Raw genomic sequence first — 15,620 nt, 5'->3', positions numbered from 1 at the left:
TCTAGTTTTATCACATTGTGTTGAAATAAAAAATAGTTGATGTGATTTCGGTTGTCCATTTGTTGAGGCTTGTCTTGTGGCCAAGAACATTATTTGTCACAGAGAATAATTTATGCTGATGAGGAAAAACGTGAAGTAGGCAGTGGTCGGAATCTTATGTAGATGTCTGTAGGGGCAATTGGCCAGGGGAGCAATTTGACTCCGCAGTTATTTGGTTGGTTTACTGTGTGGACGCTGTGTGCATCACTAAATATGAGGTACAGATTCCCAATCACTACTGTAGCGGAGTCTCTCTCTTCCTTTAAGCCTGCTAATATTTGCTTGTGTGTGTGTGTGTGTGTTTCAAGCTTAATGAGCTTCTGTAACGTGGCAGTTTTAAACTCTATGGAAGCCTTCCCAGACTGATCACTAGCTAGTCCACTTCTAGAACCTTCTTTTGAGACTAAATGCAGTCCCAATATTTGTTGTCGTGCAGCAGCATCCAGCCATCAAAGGACCCACTGTTTATTTTGCTTTTCCTGATATGGTTTGGCTTGCGCCCCTCTTTCTAGAAATGCTAATCTGGATGCTTGCTTTCTCTGAACCATTAGTCATGTGATAATTCCCAAATCCAGTTTGCTAAGACCTTCGTATTGATACACTGTCACTCATATCAGGCGGCAATCCAAGCCAGCTTTTACCCAAATGCAGTTAGTATGCTGTTCAGAAAGCGCTAAGAGAGTATTTAGGGAGAGAAGCCTTCACCTGGAGCCTGGATAGATGCAGATATAGCAACTTACAAACCCTCCCCTCCCCCCGTCACACACTGAAGGATTCTGCCCAGTCCTGGGAAGAGTTCTGGGAAGAATTATCAGGGATGGACTAAGTCATACCCACGGCCACCAGGCTATGCTCCAGTACAAAGCCCTGGGCTAGCTTTTACCCCCTGCTCTCTAGCATACGGAGTCCTGATCTCTGCTTTGCCTGATCTCTGAAGTTAGAAGGCAGTATTGGCTACAGCCAGCTTTCCTGGCCAAATGCAAGACTCGGGCCCACGGTTAATAGCTTAGACAGGAGCTGCAGGGCTCTGCCTAGCCCTGGGTTTCACCATGGGAGGCCTGGTGCTGGGTCTCAGGTCTAAGATTACATTTAATTCTATCTTCCTTCCCTACGTTAGAGGAGCCTGCGCCGTGCTGCTCAGAAGCGGAAAGGGTGAAAGGGGTGGCACAGGGTCCCTTCCTTCCTGCTTTCTTCACTGCCTCCTCATTTTGTTAAACGGAGTCACTCGAGCACCTCTGCTATCCTTAGCTCTTCTGAAGAAGTCTGGTGAAAAGCAAGGAAGAGGTTTTTGTTTTTTTGGTTTTTGTTTTTGTTTGTATTTCTGGAGAGTGGAAACTGAACCACAGCTGGTATATGTATCAAGCCCTCTACCAGCCCTCAACAGCCTCCCAACTCACCCTCTCGGGCTCAGCCTCTCAGGACCTAACCACTCCTGCCATCTCAGAGACTCCTCTTTCATCACCTTCCTTACATCGAGAGTGAAGTTTAGAGTAACAGTCTCTTTGTTCGTTTGTTTTGTTTAGGTTGTCAACCACTGACCGTATCTAAATGATTTAACATTTTTTTACTATGATTATTCAATCGATGTCAGTGTCCTAAAAGTAATTTTGAAAGAATGAATTATTTCTCAAAAAGTAAAAACTAACCGAACTAGCTCCTAAGGGAGACACTTGCTAACAAGTAATAAGATGTCCCCCAAATGCAATCAGAAGTCAGGAACAAGCTCCCCCCAAAATGAGAGCTGACCACCTGACCTGCACACTACCACCGTCTCCTCACGTGTCTAAAGTCTCGTGGCAACTGACCCTGGGAAACCTCATCTGGGGTTCACATCCAGTGTGACACCAGAGAGCACAGGGACCCCAAGGGAACAATAAAGTAAGCCTTCATCATCTGTTCTAAAGGGAGTGAGCTGAATTTTAGGCTCTTTTAACTCGAGGCTAAGTATCTGCTCTGCCTACCTATCCGATGTGAAATCCTTGGAATACCACTTATGGTCGATAGCAGCCCTTTTACAATGTAAAAACATTTTCAAGTGGACACACCTGCTACATCCCTCCCCCCATCCCCCCCGTGTGTGTGTGTGTGTGTGTGTGTGTGTGTGTGTGCGTGTGTGCTCAGTGCTTGTCTAGCCCAGAAAAGAACTCCAGATCCTCTGAAACTGGAGCTAAAGATGATTGTAAACCACTATATGGGTGCTGGGAGTCAATCTTGTGTCTTACTTTCTGAAAGTAATCATTTCTAATGGCAATTTTTATGAAGGGCGTTAATTAATATTGGAAGTAATTGTGTAAATGGTATTCTTTGTGTTGATTTATAAAGAAAAGGACTCTTGGAAATACCATGCCACGCACTGTGATCCTGACTGGACTCCCTTCAATCGTAAGTGCTACAAACTTCAGAAAGAAGAAAAGAGCTGGCGCGAGGCTCTGCATTCTTGCCAGTCTAATGACAGTGTGTTGATGGACGTGTCTTCACTAGCAGAGGTGGAGTTTCTTATAAACCTCCTTGGGGATGGTGAGTACCAAACCTTTTGTTTTAAGACCTATGAAATTGTATGTTACTACTTTTTAATTAGAGTTTAAAAAAATTAATTAAACCACTTAAAAGTGATTATTTGTGGTATATAGAATAATACATATGTGAATATATATGGGATATATATTCATATAAATATATATATTCAAAGTTTCTAAAATATAACCATAAACACAATTCACTGGATTTCTATAAATCATATATTCAGAAGCTATTTAATATATTCACATTTGCCAAATAGATTTTATTTATTTATTTATTTATTTATTTATTTACATCTTAAGTGGTGGGGGCAAGCCTAACTGATGCATCTACAATCCAGCTGGTACACCTAAGGCCTAGGAAATTTGATGGAAGAGAGAACAGGAAGACCAGGATGATCACTGTGAGATAGTGTCTTCTAGACACGATAAGGAAGTGGTACCCATGAAATCTTAACAGTACAGTAGACTAACCAAGACCTGAATAATGACAGCATCGGTTGACATGCCAGCGTAGATAAGGGGAATCTCATGGGGCCCTACCCCTAAATGAAGAGCTAACATCAACTAATAGCTACAGAGAGAGGAAGAATCAGTTTTCTCTAGGGATGAGCCTAGGTTATTCAGTCCCAAGTGGTCAGCCCTAAATACATGGACATATGAGCAACACTAAATGGAGTCAATAGATTATAGACATATGTGTGTAACAAAATAAGGAAAGAAGAGAAATAGTGAAAATGAGTGGGACACAGAAAAGAGGGAGAGGAAGGGGTAAAAATGATGTAAACATAAAACACATTAAATTCTTAAAAAAATAAAAAAATAAACTAAAAATAATCTTAAGGGGGTAAAAGTCATAAAAGTCATTCCTTAGAAAGTCTATGCAAAGCCTAAACCGGTAAGTCAGCCTTAAGGCCACTGGATAGCCACAGTGCTCCCCTAAAGATAATTCCTTAGGTAAATAAGTTAAGTAACTTTATTTGGCTTGGTGGTTTTCAGGCTCTGTGTCACACTGAGAGGCTCCAGGCTCCTGGGTCTCCTATCCTGTTTTTCAGAGCAAATGTTCATCCTGCCCCATGTCGTATATTAGACACGGAATCTTCCTAAAAATCCTGGAAATCAGTGGTTTCATTTTCCAATGTTTAAGAATAAAAACCAAAAAACAAAAATATCCATAGGCTCTAGTTGGTGACCTTTGCAATGTTGTGTCTGGGCAAACACAGATACTTCTATGTCATTTTCCCTAATCCTTTGCCTCTGGGATTAAAAGAATCCTGCAGCGTCCCCTGCACCAACAAGGACACTCGACCGCCTCTCTGCTACCTAATACTTCTCACTGCACCGCGGTTGTCAGCTTTGTTTGTATTTCTGAGAACCATCCTGTTCTGTGGGAGCGCCTGGGAGAGTTTCTGCTTGCTTTATTGTGTGGGTCTCAGTGGGAGCAAGAGAAGGAAAACATTCAAGTTACAGCTACGGTTAAAAGAGGTCTGGAGGAGGAGGAGAAGGTGGTGGTGGTGGTGGTGGTGGTGGTGTTTTTAATGTTTCCCTTTCAAAATCCAATTAACCTCTTAATTTTCCTTTTCTCTCTGCAAAAGCAAAACTAGGTATTTCAGGTCCCTTTGCACCTAGTGGAGGAGCCCGACGTTCTGGGGCCCTGGAGCTCTGACTTGCTCTTGACGGTGCTTGCTTTGGCTTTAGTTTACGTTCTGCCTCCCTTATACGTATATTGAGCAAACCTAGATATTACAGGAGGGAAGAGGTTTAGACAGGTATTTCATACTAAGATTTAAACAAGATTTATTACATGGAGAAATCAAGAGAATCGATCTGGGCGTGATGGCGGCTCACACCTTCAATCCAGCACTCAGGGAGGCAAAGGCAGGCAGATTGTTGTGAGTTCGAGGCCAGCCTACTCTACAAAACAAGTCCAGGACAGCCAAGGCTATACAGAGAAACCCTGTCTTGAAAAAAAAAAAAAACAAACAAAAAGGATATAACTTACTAATAACCTGTGTGTGCCCTAAAAATAAACAAATAATATCTTATAAATAATTTCTACTTATTTCTTACAGAAAATGCATCAGAAACATGGATTGGTTTGAGTAGCAATAAAACTCCAGTTTCCTTTGGATGGTCCAGTGGATCCTCCGTCACCTTCACTAACTGGCATGCTCTTGAGCCTCGAGCTTTGCCAAACAGAAGAGAACTGTGTGTCTCAGCAGAGCAAGCTGTAAGTTGATTCGTTTGATCAGTTGATCAGTTTTGTGGCTCTGATACTGAGGACCACTTAGACCGGGGGCTTATGTCATGGTGGAGACCAAAAGAGGCAGTTCCTGCTCTTCACGGTGCTTCCATGTCAGTTACTGACCATATGGTGACAGCTATGGTCATTTGAAGCAAAAGGGACAAAGCTGGGGCAGAGCAGGAGCTTCAGACAGGGCAGGGGTGGCAAGCCTCTCTGAACAGATGGTGTTTAAGCTACAACTTCAAAAAGAACCAAAACCCTTGCACAGCGGAGGAAGATCATTCTGAGAAAAACACAAAGGTAGGCAAAGATCTAGAGAGATTGCTGCCACTTCCTCCCCAAATGTCACGAAGACACACAATGACCTGAAGATTAGTGAAAATCTGTTATCTTCAGTAGCCAAACACGACTAGTCATAGGAGGTGATGGGACATAGGACAAGGGACGTACAAAAATACCAGCTTATACACCAAGGTATAGGGGCCGATGGAGGGCTTCAAGGACACAGTGGGGAAATCTGACTTGAAAAATAACCGTGATCATAACATATGGAATATATTAGAGAGGAAAAAATAGAAGCTGGAAAACAATTTGGTGGCAATCCCATGGTTGCCCTAGGATGGTGACTAGGAGAAAAGACACATGATGTTTTAGATAACAAGACTCATTGCTAAGGAAATTGGATGTGGAGAGTCAGAGACTTTTTTTTTTTTAACTTGAATGAACACCATTTTTGCAGGCAGTGGGGTAGAGCATCCTGGTGAAGAGATGGGGAAGATGAAGGTGGGGAGGGTACGCTGGGAAGTGATAGTTTTGAAGCTCCGTTAGCTTATGAACATGAAAACATCGCTCAGGATGTGGAACCTCCTTGGAGGCCATGGATTGATGGCAAACCTCGTTCTCACACGAGTGCAATAGAGCCAGTGACCTTAGCATTGTGTAGACTTGTGTTCCCAGCTCCCATTTATCTGAGACATCAGATTTGTCAGAATTAGTTTAAGTCCAAAACATCTGAACAGTTTATTAAACATTTTAAACAGATATCCTCCCTTTGCTCAAACAGCTGCTGAGAGCCCTGGCTGAGTTCCAGGAGGCTTTGACGGGTGTCCTCATTCTTTCTAGCCACCGGATGCTTCCTCAAGTTCCTCCAAGAAACAACTCATTAAATGCTACTTAAGTAGCTTGACAAAGTAATTGTTGCAACCAAACACTGAAAATTTTCAAAGCACTTACTTGTGTGACATGTTTCACTTTCATATCTTTTGAGACCCCCAGAAACATGCGCTTTTGTAATTACACACCCTACCGACGTCTGTCTGGGTGGCATTTGGGGAGGAAGCGGCAGCCATCTCCTTAGACGTCTGTCATGGATCTGCTGCAACCTGGCACTGTTACAGGCATTGACGGCGTCCGAGGCACTGCTCTTGATATAATTAAGATGACCTTCATTTCCTATTGCCTGGTGTGTGACTATTTCACTTACCGTATTTATAGAAGGAAAGCTAACATTTGGACAGGGATTGCTTTAATTAGTGTATATTCACTGCACACAGTAATGGGTTTGTAATGACATTTTTATTCAAGCACATCACCTGCTTTGACCGTATTCAGACCTATTACCCTGTAGTCCTTCTTCCTGTCCTCTCCCTCTTCCCCAACAGTCCCCCATTTTGTGTGTTTATGTATAAGTATGTATATGTGTGTGAGAGTTGTGTGTGTATGTGTATGTCTAAAACCAAGGTTCCACATAGGAGAGAAACATGGGATAGTTGTCTTTGTGTCTGACTTATTTTAATTGTGCTCTCTAACTCCTGAGTTAACTCCTGGGTTAATTTTAAGAAAACCAGGACAGATATTGATATCTGTGCTGCTTGGTTTTTATGTCAGCCTGACACAAGCTGGAGTCATCCGAGATGGGGGAACCTTAGTTGAGAAAAACGCCTCCAGAAGATCAGGCTGTAGGCAAGCCCATAGGACATTTTCCTAGGTTATGACTGATGGAGAGGACCCAGCCCAGGGTGGGTGGGGCCAGGCCTGGGCTGGTGGTCCTGGGCTCTGTAAGAAAGATGGTTGAGCAAGCCATGGAGAGCAAGCAGCACCCCTCCATGGCCTCTGCAGTACTTCTTGCCTCCAGGTTCCTGCCCTTTTTAGTTCCTGTACTGACTTCCTTTGATGAGGAACTGTGCTGTGGAAGTGTAAGCAAAATAAACCCTTTCCTCCTCAAGTTGCTTTTGGTCATGGTGTTCCATCACAGCGATAGTGACTCTAAGACAATATTGTTGCATGGGTCAGAGCAATGATGCTCCGGGAGGTTCTGTAGCGCCCTCTCTTGGCAGCTCACAGACTCACAGCTCACAGACTGTAAGTATATGGAATGCTGAAATTAACCTTTACTTCCATCAAGTAGATCGCAGTACGAATATACTAGTTCTTCTACGACTAAATAATGATTAGCACTAACTTTACTTAAATCTCGCTAACACCTAAATCTGAAGGTGAGAGCTACCCACTCACACATCCTGCCAGCAGCTACAAAGCACTTGTAGTGTGCCTGACACCGTCCTGTAGCGTGATGATTTTCTGGCAGGTTCCACGGGGAGAGGTACAGAGCTGCTCTTACCGCTAAAGACGTCACCCTTGACAGAGTATTTCCCTGAAGGCCATGAAAGGACTCCGCGTCCCCCTGAACACCAAAACACTGCCTGAAATTTGAGCGAAGTGGTTTTCACCTAAGGGTCTGTTTCGAGTTAAGATTGCAGGTCATCTGGGAAAATACTGCTTTGGTGGCTGCGCTGTTTTATCATTGGCAGTAAAGGGTCTAAGAGAAGCTCTAGGCCAGAGGGTCTCAATCTTCCTAACGCTGCAGTCCTCTAATTCAGTCCTCATGCTGTGGAGACCGCCGGCCATAAAATTATTTTTGTTTCTACTTCATGGTTGTAGTTTTACTACTGCTATAAATCCTAATATAAACATCTGATATGCAGGATATCTGCTATGTAACTCCCAAAGGGGTCCTGATCCACAGGTTGAGAACCACTGCTTTAGGCAGAAGTAAGATAACACCTAAAGGAGTCTGTATATAAAGAGAAAGCTGGGGCTGGGGAGATGCCTCAGCGGGTCTAAAGTACTTACTCAGCAAGCATGAGGACCTGTGTTTGGGTCTCTAACATACATGTAAAACCTAGGTATGGCACCATGTCTGTAACCGCAGCTATGGGGAGGTGGGAAGACACAGGGAGATCCCTGGTGTGCACTGGCGAGTCAGCCTAGCCAACTGGTCAGCTCCAGGTTCAGTGAGAGACGCTGTCTCAAAAAATAAGGTGGAGAGCCATTGAGAACGAACTCAGCTTAATGTCAACTTCTGGTTTACACACACAAACACACACATAAACACACACACAAACACACACACAAACACACACGTGCACATGTACACCCCCCCATATATACATATCTGCATACACATGAGCATGTGCATTCAGCACACACAAGAAAGAAAGAAAGAAAGAAAGAAAGAAAGAAAGAAAGAAAGAAAGAAAGAAAGGAAGGAAGGAAGGAAGGAAGGAAGGAAGGAAGGAAGGAAGGAAGGAAGAAAGGAAGAAAGGAAGAAAGGAAGAAAGGAAGAAAAGAAGGAAGGAAGAAGGGAAGGAGAGAAAGAGAAGGAGGGAGGGAGGGAAGGGAAGTCAAGTATGGACATGTCTATAATCCTAGGAAGGTTGCCAGGCTGAAGCAAATCTAGGCTGTGTAGTGAGCTCTAGGCCAGTCTGTGTAGTGAGACCCACTCTCAAAAAATTATATAAAAAAATATTTGATTAATTACAGAGAAAGCTGAATGAGGAAGGACACTGGAGTTGGACATGAAGTTTGACCCTGAGGGTAGCTTCTGGGTATTCCCAGGGGCAACCAAATTCCTTCCTCACTCAGATCCACCGGGCTTCGGACTGCACTCGGGGAACTGCCGCAGGGTCAAGGGCATCTATCAGGCCTTTGCACCACCAGGTGGAGTTCTAGAACACCACCCCTCTGGGAACACTATCTAGTCACAGCTCGGCTCTCGACTGACTAACGTTGCTGCTCACCAGCATCCTTACAGAGTCCCCTCATTCATCCTGTGACTCTTCTCCCCTTAGGATGGGCGCTGGAAGGTGAAAGGCTGTGAAGAAACGCTCTTTTACGTCTGCAAAAAAGCAGGGCAAGTCCTCGCTGACGAGGACTCAGGATGCAAAGAGGTGAGTTTGTTGAATACCGCCATGGGGCCCGGCAGAACTAGAAGCATGTGCCCACCGCGGGGTAGGGCAGCAGCCCCTTCGGAGTGAGAATCTCCCCCTCACCAGTCAGATTTCAGCTGGGGGCGGAAGAACGCTTTTCAGCCCTCAGAAGGAGGATACGTCTTTGACCCCAAAACTACCTTTTTAAAAAGGCAAAAATGTAAACGATCCCAGTTTTCCTTCTGTAACCCCCCCCATGGCGATCACGTGACACGCCACCTTGCGAGGTCCTCACAGTTCTCAAGTGGGATGCCTGGGGGTCAAACAGGGGTCACTCTCCCCCCTGTCCTTCCAAGAACACCCCAGAGATACCTAAAGGGGCTCAGTCTGTAGCCTTTGTGTTGAGGCCCCAGAACAGAGTGAAGGGAGGAGAACAGAGCAGATCTTGGGAGGATGCAGGAGCTCTGTGATTGGCTCAGTTTTCTGTTTTGTTTTCTCTTTTTTTTTTTTAACTCAATTGGCCAATTTCTAGAGTGTTCTACAATTAACCCCAGAACTATGACCTTTTCTAAGAATTGTGCTGGAAATCATCTTGTGTCTGGTGATCACTGGGGGGCACAAAACCGATGAGCATTTTAAAATGGCGAATAAAAATAGACAGAGGGAGTCACGTGACTTAGTATCAGAAGCAGCCATGATGTCAAATGAGGTAGAATGAATGGGTTGCCTTGGTACCACGTGATTTTAAGGAATAGACACCATGTCCCTTGCTTCCATAGGTAACCCATGGCTTTTAGGTTGGTTACATTTTTTTTAAATGTAAGGTACGTAATTAATTAAATGTTGAAATGGCTGTAACTGGCGGCGATTCCAGACCGAACGAACTCAAAGCGCTGTGAAAACAAAGCTTCAACCAAGTCAGAAAAGAAAGCAATGCCTGTGGGGAAGGGATCAGACTAAATCAGCCTGTATCCTTAATTTCCCTTTTCCAGGGATGGGAGAGACACGGTGGATTTTGTTACAAGATCGACACAGTCCTGAGAAGCTTTGACCAGGCTTCGGCTGGCTACTACTGCCCTCCGGGCCTCCTGACGGTCTCCAGCAGGTATGTGAGAACTTCCTAGCCTGCCTCTGCCTTCCAAGGGATTTGCAATGACAAAAATCTGTCTGCAGAGCTTGTCCCCATCTACAGCATGTGTGCAGTGGGTTATGAAGAGGGTCTGAGTATTTGTTGAGAAGAACTGAAATCTGCTGTTATGTCTAATTTGAGTTTTAAATGACAAATAGTAAAACTTAAGGTAGCTTTGACTTTCCGAGAACACTCACGGGTTATCCGGCTTTGTTGATATAGACAGCTATATTTGGGCTTTGTCTTCTGTTGGTAATGAGAAGAAAATGTCATTGAACAGTCCTTTCAAACAGGATGGTGAGAATGTGTTGTTTGGTTGGTTTAACAGGAAGGGAGATATAAAGAAAGTGAAGGGGCGGGGAAGTGCTTCTTAGGAGTTTTTTGTTTAGGCTTAGATTGCTCTGCCCACCTCTGTCGCCCTGACACAGCACACAGACTACACCTTGTTATGCTGTTTAAAATTTGAAGTGTGCTACAGATGTGTAACGTGAAGAAAAGTCTCAAAGGTGTATCCGCACCAATGCCTAGGCCAGTGGGGGCTGGGTAACCAGCTCTTCCATGCCCAAGACAGCATAGGGTAGAACTCTTCAATGCTTCCATGGGAAATGATCAGCAAAATGAGCCACTCTGAGAGTTCATGGCCAGCCTGGTCTACATAGTGAATTCCAGGCTAGCCAGGGCTGCATGTGAAACTTTGTCCCCAATTAAAATACTGCACACAAGCCCTGCTCAACCTACTTTGGAAGTCTACATTCATAGCCATTGTCATGGCCTTTCCCCTCCCGTCCTCTTCTTCCTCACAGTGCTTAGGAACATGCTCATGCTTGGGAAGGAGACTGTGACCCAAGAGAACAGACTGGCAGCATTCCGTGGACTGAGTAGCCTTCAATGGGGCACAGCACAAGCTTGCCAGATCTCTGTGCTATTTCTGGCTCTGCCTTTCTCCTTCCCAGGCACAGCTTCCAGACAGAAGGACTCTCTCTCTCTCTCTCTCTCTCTCTCTCTCTCTCTCTCTCTCTCTCCCCTCTCTTTCCTCAGCTCCCCAAAGCTCCAAGTTCATTTGGGGTCATAAGTCTACCAGTCAGAGACTCAACATTGGACATTATGGGAGCCTGACCAATGAGACTAGCCTCCTCTGTTAATTATAATTTCATTGAAAAACAGAAGTCAGATTGTTTCATCATCTTTTTAATATTTCATCTTTCATTTCTGTTGAATATTCATTAAGTATCTATCACTAGAACTAAAATTTCTTCCCTTGGGGAGATGTTAACAAAGTCTATTCCTCCTTCTCTGGTCCCAACCACAAACTAAGGCACAGTTCTGCTGAAGTTCACCCTGAGGAACCAGCGAGTTTGTCTGGCTTTCTTACAGAGCATAGATGAGAGGTTATATACAGGCCCATGAAATACTCCTTCCCCAATAGGCCACCCCTAGAAATCCTTACCCCAAAGGGATGAGAGCTTCCAGGAAGCCGCATTGCTGGCTCCTCCTCCCCACTCGGTCTTTCCAGGCTTATATAAGCAGGCGGTATGGAGCCGCTGAATACTCAGGCAAGGTTCTGTGGCCCTGCCCGCCCCTCCATCAGTGGATGGAAACAGCCAACATGCCCAGCTAGGATAATCCCTTTGCACAGGGGGCACAGACGGCACGGCCCCAACAAGGCAGTTGCATGGCTGGTGGGACCCTCACACACAACAATCACCTTCCCACGTGGTGTTAATTACTTTTCACACGTTCGCTGACCATGCCCCCCCAAAAAAAAATTATAGTCAGGGGTTCATCAGAAAATTACTTATTGGCTACCAATTTCGTGAAGGACAGCATATTAAACACCGATATACTAGCTAGAGAAATAAAGGTGGGTCTGACTGTATCTTTTGTGGTGCAGAACTGTCTGAACATTGCACACATAAAATGAGTGAAGGAGGAGGGGCAATGGGACAATTGGGCAAGGCCAAAGCATCCTTACAGATTGCTAAGAGTGCGAATGGGACCCAAGCTAACACAGAAATCTGTTCAAATCCTTCGTATTCTACCAGCTATTTGGGACCTCAGACAACTGCTAGAGAGTTTCTAGGGACAAAATATTTCATTTCCTCCAAACTGGATGGCTATAAGGGGGTACTATAAACATTTGTGGGGGAGGGGTTCTTTTTTGATTTTTGCTTTGGTTTTGGTGTTTTGGTTTTGTTTGTTGTTTTTTTGTTTCTTGCTTTGCAATCAATATTTAGCAGCCAACACTTAGGTACAGTTTGCCTTTAAAGAGATGTGTCACACAAATTACAAATTGTTTTTTTTTAATTTTAATTTCAGCTGTGTCTTAGTTAGGGTTAATAATGCTACGATGAACCACCAGGACCAAAAGCAACTTGGAGAGGAAAGGATTTATTTGGCTTACATATCTTGAGTCACAGTTCACTGAGGGAAGCTAAGGTAGGAACTCAAACTGACTGGGAACCTGGAGACAGGGGCTGATGCAGAGGCCTTGAGGAATGCTGCTTACTGGCTTGCTCCTTGTGGCTTGTTCAGCACCTAGAACCACCAATCCAGGGCTGACCACGATGCCTGGTCCTTGCCGAACTGATCACTAGTTATGAAAACCCCCTACGGACTCCCCTGCCTACAGCAGCTCTTCTCGAGGCGTTTCTTCAATGGAGGCTCTCTCATCTCAGGTGATTCTAGGTCTTGTAAAGTTGACATAAAACTCACCAGCACAGGAGGTGTAGGTTACTTTGTTCCATGCCATCTGTCTCCAACAGAGCCTGCAGGGCTGTATGAGAGCCATGGTGTGACATCTCTCCCACTCAGCGAGCACAAGGACTCCACCAACAAGGACACATCAAAAGCACTGACTCCATCAGGGGACTCTCGGGGAGGAAAGAGGGTTCCCTTCTCATGCAGACCCTGTCAGGGAAGAAACCAAGTGGTGATCAGTGCTCGGAAAGATGGGCAGTGTGAGGGAACTTTTCTCAAACCAAGGCACTCCCGCTAACAGGCTTAGGAATCATCTGCTTTCCTTACCATTTCCCCTTTGAGTCACAGACACTCGACCACTCTGAGTGCCTAGGCTTGTAGTTGCTAATTGATTTTTCCACTGTCTGAACAATAGAGTGACAGGTTTGATGGGTGCAATTTGAACCACTAGCTGCAAATTACTCATTTCTTTTGTTATGGGGCAACTGCTTCAAGTTTAAGGACCTTTTAACTCACAGTGGAGTAGAAAGAGGAAGAAAAACAGACCCTTCCTTCTGAGAACAAATTTTGATTTACTGGACTACTGTTTAAAAAGAAAGAAAAAGAAAAAGAAAGAAAAGAAAAACCCTCTTCAAGTCTGGCCGCTTTGCTTTCAGACAGAGCAGGCAGCAAAAACTGAATTGCAACAATACCACAAATTATTGTGTACATGCCCAGTAGCTACACTGATGAACCATGAATCAATCAGCCATGAAGAGTTTTGTGCAAATGATACTTGAGTTCGTGAATTTGCCAAAAAAGAGATATCCTGACATATCTCACATTCTTCTGTTCTGAAGGCCATATGCCCATAAACAGTTATAATTAAGTTGGTAAAATATTTGTGAAATAAAATGTACCATTGTCACCACTTTAAGAGAACATCAGTGGCCTTCCACCTCTCTGGGCCTCCACCAACGCCATCGATCTCCAGCCTGTGGGTCTTCTTCGCAAACTGGAAATGCTATACTCATTCAGTAATACTTCCAGTTCTCTGCCTACCCCGGTCAGCTCCTGATGAGCAGTTTTCTGTTTTCAGTCTCTAGACATAATTAGGACCATCTTACAGCTGTGCTGCTCTACCTGGCTCATTTCACTTAGCACAGTGCCTGCAGGTTTTATACACATTGCAACATATGTCAGAACTGTCTTCTTTTATACAGCTGGTCAATAGCTCACAGTGTACACACAATGTTTTCCAACTTACTCATCGTTAGACGTTTAGATTTCTTCTACCATCACTGTGAACAATGATACCTTGAATGAGTACCCAAATCTGCATCCTTAGTTGCAATTCCTTGAGGATATAGTCAGAAGGGAGATTATTGAATCATGTGATGGTTTTAGTTTTAATATTTTGAGGAGTTGCAAAACTGTTTTCCATGGTGATCACACCATTTCACATCTCCTTCTAGGAGTGCCCAGGGCTCCTCCAGGCTCTCCACGTTCTGGACTTTCCTTCTTACTTCCTGGTTGTTTTCCTTTCTTTTATTTTGATAATAGTCACTAAGTATCTCACGGCAGCTGTGATTTTTATTTCTCATGATGATTATCAGTGCTGAGCACTTTTTCCTGTGCTTACTAACCACTTATACATCTTCAGAGAAATTTCTATTGAAGTCCTTAGCCCTTTTAAAGCTTAGGGCATGTATTGTTGAACTGAAAGAGTTCTTTGTGTATTCTGTGTACACAAAGATACATCTGATTTGATACATAATTTAAAATATTTTCTTCATTTTTGTGATTGCCTTTTCACTTTTTGATCTCTTTGACGTCCAAAAGCTTTTCACTGGGAGGAAGGTCCAATTTATCTATTTGTTATTTTATTGCCAGTCCTTTTGGTATCATATACTCGAAACCATCACCAAATCCAATGCCATGTGTTTTATCCCAAGGATTTTACAATTTTAGCTTTATGTTTAGGTCTTTGATCTACTTTGAGTTCATTTTCTAACACAGTATAAGGTAAGGATCCTGTTTTGCTTATCCAAATTTCCCTGCACTACTTGTTAAAAGGACTGAACTTCTACATGGAATGTTCTTGGTACTTATGTTGGGCATTATTTGACCATATATGCAAGGTTTTATTTTGTGGCTTCTTCTATCTTATTCCACTCATCTTTATGTCAGTCTTATGCAGTACAACACTGTATTGATTACTGTAGTTTTGAAGTAAGTTTTGAAATAAATAAAAAAACAAACAAACAAAAAAAGAAATCTGAGACACCAAACTTTGTGGTTTTTTTTTTCCATATTGTTTTGGCAATTCCCTTGGAGTTGTACATAGATTTCAGAATTAATTTTTGTATTCTGCAGAAACAAATCACTGGAATTTTCAGTGATTACATTGAATATGTAGTAGTATTACCACTGTGACAATGTGGACAAGTTAATAATAGTGAGTTTTCTCAGCTATAAAGGTGGGATGTCTGATATTTTTTTAATTAGCAGCCTGCAAATTTTGTTATTCAGTACTTTCTATTCTTTATGTGACTTTGTTCCTAAGGATCTCATTCTTTTTGGTGCTGTGGTAAATGGAATTCTTTCCTTGGCTTCATTTTTGGATTGTTCGTGGTTAGAGACAGAAAGACAACTTCTCTTGGTTCAAAGGATAGCATAAAACCATATATATACAGTGATCTTGGTTTCTTAGACCATGGCAACATCTGAATTAATATCAGTAAATTCAAGCAAAATGTCCAGATGGCGTACAGTTCTGACTTGTTTTATAAATGATTCTAAAA

General features: G+C 43.4%; 1 protein-coding gene across 1 annotated transcript in view; it reads left to right on the top strand.

Moving 5' to 3' along the window:
- Positions 1–15,620, top strand: part of Pla2r1 (phospholipase A2 receptor 1) — a 112,032-nt gene that overhangs the window by 41,076 nt on the left and 55,336 nt on the right. Inside the window, exons 7-10 of the mRNA XM_021639237.2 lie at positions 2,362–2,556; positions 4,631–4,788; positions 8,934–9,032; positions 10,004–10,116. Coding sequence (XP_021494912.1) covers positions 2,362–2,556; positions 4,631–4,788; positions 8,934–9,032; positions 10,004–10,116 — 565 coding nt within the window. The remainder of the gene's footprint in view (positions 1–2,361; positions 2,557–4,630; positions 4,789–8,933; positions 9,033–10,003; positions 10,117–15,620) is intronic.

Source organism: Meriones unguiculatus, chromosome 8 (genome assembly GCF_030254825.1).
Source record: "Meriones unguiculatus strain TT.TT164.6M chromosome 8, Bangor_MerUng_6.1, whole genome shotgun sequence".
In the NCBI taxonomy this organism is placed as follows: Eukaryota; Metazoa; Chordata; class Mammalia; order Rodentia; family Muridae; genus Meriones; species Meriones unguiculatus.
The sequence above is the reverse complement of the archived record's forward strand: the minus strand, read 5'-3'. Positions and strand labels throughout refer to the sequence as shown.